The following is a 6,644-nucleotide window of genomic DNA, read 5'->3' as shown; positions in this document are numbered from 1 at the left end:
TCATTGCTTTTAACTTACCATTAAGAGATGAAGTATTTGTGTATAATATTAGAGATGTCTATAGAGTCGGTTAATTTTGAAGTTGACAATCCAGGTAAATCTTCAGCTCTGCTGTAAGCGATAAAGTCAGCTTTTGCCCAAACTTTCTTTAGTTCTTCTTTTTAAAATTTTCTTGTGCATATGTATAATACAAGGTTCATAAGAGCTGTCCAGCTCTGTTATGGTTTCAACTATTAATAAATGATGCTGTCTCTTTCTAAGGATTACTATGGAATTACATTCCCTGCTCCTGCAACCTTGACAGGCAGAGATGGGAGCCTTGCTAACAACCCGTACTCAGGTGAGTGCTATTTAGAGACAAGGATGGTAAGTGAGACATGCTGGCCATCTTGCCAGTGCTGAAAGAGCAGTCGTTTTTCTCTTCTGTAAGCAGTTAAACCCATCAGTCCAAACTGGTCAGACAAAAGCCAGCATCATCCTCTCAACCCTGATGTTGATGTTTCTTCATGGTGTTGGTCAGTAATTCATACATGACAGCTTCTGGGAGTAAGTTGGATAGTCTTTGAGAATAAGTGCAAAATTGTTATGAATGGAAACGGCAGTGTCATGTAGTGCCCTTCCCGAGCACATACAAGTGCTTGGTAAATTTTCCATAGCTTAATCATTCTTCTTGAAATTCAGCTGGCTTACTTTCCTTTTCTGGCACTGGAATAGACCCCTCTCAGAAGCTTCCATACTTTGTTACTGCTATTTTAGGACTTGTATGTTCCCAGCAGGAGCTGCATCTAGCAGGCTCTCCCTCACCCTTCCCAAATCTAATGGACTTAATTTCCAAAACCATGTTGTCTAAGAAGCCTGCTCTTGCTCTTCAGTTGTCATTGTGCAAAGGTGACTTAATGACATCCATTATTTTCAGCCAGTGGTTTTCTTCCACTGCCATCTGATTACATCTAAAATTGGAGCCACAGGTGTGATAGTTTCTATAATGATGGTATTAAGTGTTGTCATACTTACTGGTAACGAACATAAAGGAATACTGGTTAGGAATGAGATAGATGTGATTGATATATGTCACTTCTCTAAAAACACGTGAATGTGCTGTTCTGTAGGCTGCCAGAAAATGCAAGTGTTCGGGAGTTTTCTTCTGCGTAATCACACCCTCTTGGGAGGCTACTTTTCGGTTAATAACTGAATTTCCCTTCCTACTTCTTCAATAAGGTGGCCCGCGATGCAAGCCTTGCTTTCCTGGCCTTCAGCTACTGTCTCCAGAACTTTGGTGGTGTGAGGAACCAGACATCTAACTAGTCATGCTTGACAAATAAACAGACATTGATAAAAATATGCCCATTAGTGCCTGTAAATCCTAACTTGCTTTCAGCCCATGAAGCTTAGCTAATCGGTTTAACCTCCAGGAGAGTCACACTTTAACCCAACAACCATTTGCTCTTTGGCTATTTACCATACTTCTGCTTTTAGCATGTTTTATTGCAATGATCAGATAGTAATGAATCTGGTCAGAACATGTGAGATAGGTAAGTATTGGTATCTCCGTTTTATCAATGGATTAGCCATGGCACGGAGTTCTGTGCCATAAACAGGCAATGTCCCTGTAGCCATCAGGAACAGAGATTAGGAGAGTTCTTCTCATGAACAACTGCAGCCTTTCAAGTGTAGGATGTGCTGTCTGCTGTAGTTGTCTGCTTGTATTCAGAGGATTTGAATCCTTTGAATCCTCCACTTTTGGAATGGCTTTGATAGCTTTTCTGATCAGTTCTTTCTTTCACAGGTGATGTAACAAAATTTGGCCGTGGGGATTCTGCCTCCCCTGCTCCTGCTACCACGCTCGCCCAGCCACAGCAGAACCAGACGCAGACTCACCATACCACTCAGCAGCCCTTCCTCAACCCAACCCTGCCCCCAGGGTACAGCTACACAGGGCTACCTTATTACGCTGGTGTGCCTGGTGTACCCAGTGCATTCCAGTATGGGCCAACCATGTTTGTAAGTGTGACAGCCTAAACTGTAACCCGCCCTTTGTGCCTTTCTGGTTTTGCTCATTTTACTCTTTCCAGCCCAAACCTTCTACAGCTTGGAATCACAGAATGGTTTGGGTTGGAAGGGACCTTTAAAGGTTACCTAGTCCAACTCCTCTGTCATGGGCAGGGTCATCTGTCACTAGATCAGGCCACAGCAAACCCAGCCGCAGACTCACCATACCACTCAGCAGCCCTTCCTCAACCCAACCCTGCCCCCAGGGTACAGCTACACAGGGCTACCTTATTACGCTGGTGTGCCTGGTGTACCCAGTGCATTCCAGTATGGGCCAACCATGTTTGTAAGTGTGACAGCCTAAACTGTAACCCGCCCTTTGTGCCTTTCTGGTTTTGCTCATTTTACTCTTTCCAGCCCAAACCTTCTACAGCTTGGAATCACAGAATGGTTTGGGTTGGAAGGGACCTTTAAAGGTTACCTAGTCCAACTCCTCTGTCATGGGCAGGGTCATCTGTCACTAGATCAGGCTGCTCAAAGCTCCATCCAACCTTACCTTGAACACTTCCAATGATGGGGCACCCACAACTTCTCTGGGCAACCTGTTAGAGTGTCTCATCACCTTGTAAAAATCTTCTTCCTTCCTAAATCTGCCCTCTTTTAATTTAAAACCATTACCCCTGTCCTATTGCAACAGGCCCTGCTAAAAAGTCTGTCCCCATCTTTCTTACAGGCCCCCTTTAAGTACTTTCAGGCTGCAAGAAGGTCTCCCCAGAGCCTTCTCATCTCCAGGCTGAACAACCCCAACTCTCTCAGCCTGTCCTCACAGCAGAGGGGTTCCAGCCCTCTGATCATTGTTGTGGCCACCTCTGGACTTGCTCCAGCAGGGCTATGTCTGTCTTGTACTGGGGACCCCAGAGCTGGATGCAGTATTCCAGGTGGGATCTCACGAGAACGTAGTAATGTCATCTTCTCCAGCCTGCAAGGGATCTCCAAAATTGTGCAAGCATGAGGGAAAAATTTCTTCCGTAAGAAAACAGGAAATTTAAAAGGCCGGAACTCATGGACTCCTGCACTGTAAATAGCAGACAGCTGCAGCTCATGGACTCAGTGTTCCTGAAAGCCCTTACCAGTCTCTCGAGACTTAAGGGGAGACCCAAAGCTGAGTGAGTGCCTAGGAAATCCTTCTGAGGATGGAGGAGATCCCATTAAGTCAGAGAGCAGCACTGGTAGTCTCAGGTGGAAGAAGGTTATTTGGGAGGAGGTGGTGCTCCAGGCAGAAGGGTGGATGAGTCTATTTTAGGGCCCTGTAGGACTGTTTTATGAAACAGCCCCAGGCAGGCGTTGGTGTTGCATTGATTGTGGAGGGAGAGCACTATTGTTGCTCCTTCTTGTGTCCGTGGATGAGAATTTGCTGTTTACAGTCAGTGTATGAAAGAAATACACAGCCTGTGGTGAGACAGGGTTGCACTGCAAGCAGTGGGGCAGCTCTAGCAGAAAACCTGGGGCTTGCACAAAGTTGCTGCTGGAAGCGTGAGTGCCATGTCCCGTGCCATCCCGGTGCTCCCAGTGCCAGATGAAATTTCCCATGTGAGGTGGAGGTGCCTTCCCCACTAGATGGCAGAGGGAGCTTGTGCTTTGCCTGCTGTTCCCCAGCTAACAGCACCTTTTGTTCCCTTCCTTTGTTCAGGTACCTCCAACATCTGCTAAACAGCACGGAGTCAACCTGAACACTGCGTCAACTCCTTTCCAGCAAGCGAGTGGCTATGGGCAGCATGGCTATGGAGCAGGTATGCTTACCGCTGCGCCTTTCCTGTGAGCATCTGCAGAGCTGCTTGCACACTGTAACACCTTGTCTTGTACACACTGGCAGGCTATGATGACTTAACGCAGGCAACGGCAGCTGGAGATTACAGCAAAGGAGGCTACAGTGGGTCATCTCAAGCACAAAACAAATCTGCTGGCACTGGACCTGGGAAAGGTAACACATGAGACTTGAGGCTGCTCTTGAGTGGGATTTCGTAGGGCAAACTCCCAGTATTGCCAGTGCTGTGCAGTCAACACAGCAGCCAGCTCTAAACAGGGTTACAATCCAAGCTGTTTCTCCATCTCCCGTATACAAAATGCTTTTTTAATGGCCTGAGTGTCCCTTCTAAACCTCATGGCTGAACTTTGTATAAGTATTTGTGTGGCTGATGTGCAGCTTTGTCCACAGTTATACAAGGGAGTAATGGTGAGCTGTTTCCCCTGTCAGAGTTTTCTTTGCTGAAGAATAGTAGTCCAGTGGTCCACTGATGGCTAGATTTTTACTCTCTTGGTAGGCACCTGAGATAGCTGTGTGTTAGGAGTGAGCAGGGCCTTGTTCACACACCTCTGGGCTGTTTCAGCTGCTGTTTGTACACCCTGTAACTCATCGCATTGTTTTATGACTGGAAATGTTTCCTTTGTGACTGTAAAAGCTGAAGAATTTATAAGCTTATATGAAAGCTTTATTCTGCAGATGCTGGTTAGACCTGAGAAATGTATACTGAATTGCTTAGCACTAACTAGTTCATCTTTGGGCTTAAGCAAATACCAAGCATTTGCTGTTTATTTGAAACACCAACTGGACTTCTTCAGCCAGGAGCTGATCACGTGCTCCTCTGTGGAGCAGTCCAAAAAAGAGCAATGCCCTAGGAAGGGTACAACCTTTGAGCAGTGCACACCCTCTGTGGCCAGTCCTCTGATTCACTGGCCAAAGGAACGGCTGATTTTATTCTGATCCAAGTGAAATGATTAGAGCCAGTCTTTATAACTGTGAATAAGTGGCTGGTTTGAGAGTCACCTCAGGCTGGTGAGTGTTTCTGAGCCTGTTGTGGCACCAGCTGGTCCAGGTGGAAGCCAGCCTGAATCAGGGATACTCACTCTCTTGGGGCAGAGGAGCACTGCAGACCTCACCCTTCTGCAGGATGTGAAAGGACAAAAGCTACAATGTGTAGCAGATGCTGAGTCTCATTGCTCAGTGCACTACTCGAAAACTCTTGAATGCTGCAGTAGAGCGAAATGCATCCCTAATGCTAGGGGAAAGCTGGCTTTTCGGGAGCTTAAATGAGTGTTTGGTGCAGCCAGACGCTGCCTGGTGAAGTGCATCTGAATCCAGCGGTAACCGCTGGGTCGTGGATTGTGAGTGATTTATTCCAGTAGGCTGTTTTCCCCCTTTGCAGTGGGAGCAAAGAACCAAGCCCTTTCTTCTGGTCCTGTGTGAGGTGCCATGGGTTTGAGAGCACGGAGAACCTTGCCAGGCTGGCTGGCAGCAGCAGCAGGGCATGCAGTGCAGCAGCTGCCAGACAAAGGCGCTTCCACTGAGGCCGCTGGAGGTGCTGGGAGCAAAGCGCAGGGATTGTTTTGGGTGGTGGTTAACTTCCTCATGGTGGCTTTTTTGTTTTCCAGGTGTTTCTGTGACCTCAAGTAACACAGGTGTGCCTGATATCAGTGGCTCAGTCTATAACAAGACTCAGGTGAGCACTGCTGGGCCTTCCTCCCATCCTCCCAACTGAGGATAGTTGTCCCTGCAGTGCGCTGGTGGCTGGGTTGGTGTCAGGGTCAGCAGGCTGCAGCATTTCTTACGTTGTCTCTGTTTGCTGTTGGAGAGGAGTCTTGTCCTCTGTCCCACCACTTCTGCCATGTCAGCTCCTGACTGCAGCTGCTGGCATAGGCGCAATGCTCTACGCTGCCACACACTGCCCACGTCTCCCACGCATGCTGTGTCCTGGGTGCAAATGAAGTGTGATGGCAGTAATGTTTTTAGTTAAAAGAGCCCACAAAGCAAGTGAGTCAAGAGGCTGTTTGCGTTTCACCAGAGAGACCAGTCGGTAGTGCCCACCCCTGACACCCAAGGGTCCCTGTCCCATGGTCTCCTGTGGCTGTTGCTGAGCATACAGCTTCCCAGGGAAAGCAGATGGCAGTTTGACAAGCTGTGATGTGCAGTGGGCTTACGTCCAGTTCTTGTTTTCCCATCCTTGTACCCTCAGCTGGGGGAATCAGTGTCTGGCTATGATCCATGCTTACAGGTGGGAAGCCAGCTCTCAACTACATGCTTAGTTTTAGGGGTCAAGCTTTGACCAGGGGGAGGAAAATGTTATTGCAAGTTCTTTTTTCATTTTTGTTAGGCTGCCCTGGATAGGTGAAGTAATCCCAGCCTGAGCCCCTGTAATGTGTGAAGGACTGATTTCAGGCAGCTGCTGCCATCCCATGTCTCAGAGTAAAAAGAGATCAGGGAAAGGAGGAATACAGTAGCTGTGGAAATAAAATAAAATGTCAAAGGCATTAGTGCAGAAATGTGGGTGAGAACAGGAGCTGAAACTCGTCTGCTGAAGTGCTTGCAGATACTCAATGTGACTTGGCTTGCTTACAGCGTTGGTGAAAGATTCAGGTGATGTGCATTTGTGTCACTCTTATTCTTGTCTGGTCACCGTGGGGCTGCTCACACCAGTCTCTGATGCTGTTCCCCTCGCCTCCTGTGCAGACGTTTGACAAGCAGGGATTCCACGCTGGCACGCCGCCTCCTTTCAGCCTGCCCTCTGCTCTCGGATCGACTGGGCCCCTGAACCCTGGTGCTGCCCCAGGTTATGCTCCAGCCCCGTTTCTCCATATCCTGCCTGCGCATCAGCAGCACC

At 48.0% G+C, this 6,644-nt stretch overlaps 1 protein-coding gene across 1 annotated transcript in view; it reads left to right on the top strand.

The window, feature by feature from the left end:
- Positions 1-261: 261 nt before the first annotated feature.
- The window catches only part of LOC104617480 (ubiquitin-associated protein 2-like), a gene marked incomplete at both ends in the record, with an annotated part of 8,090 nt that continues 1,707 nt past the window's right edge, over positions 262-6,644 (top strand). Inside the window, 7 exon segments of the mRNA XM_010282813.1 lie at positions 262-340; positions 1,787-2,001; positions 3,680-3,779; positions 3,863-3,970; positions 5,419-5,486; positions 6,494-6,589; positions 6,591-6,644. Coding sequence (XP_010281115.1) covers positions 262-340; positions 1,787-2,001; positions 3,680-3,779; positions 3,863-3,970; positions 5,419-5,486; positions 6,494-6,589; positions 6,591-6,644 — 720 coding nt within the window.

The sequence above is a fragment of the Phaethon lepturus genome, unplaced genomic scaffold (genome assembly GCF_000687285.1).
Source record: "Phaethon lepturus isolate BGI_N335 unplaced genomic scaffold, ASM68728v1 scaffold12402, whole genome shotgun sequence".
Classification (NCBI taxonomy): domain Eukaryota; kingdom Metazoa; phylum Chordata; class Aves; order Phaethontiformes; family Phaethontidae; genus Phaethon; species Phaethon lepturus.
This window is presented reverse-complemented; position numbering and strand designations above follow the sequence as displayed.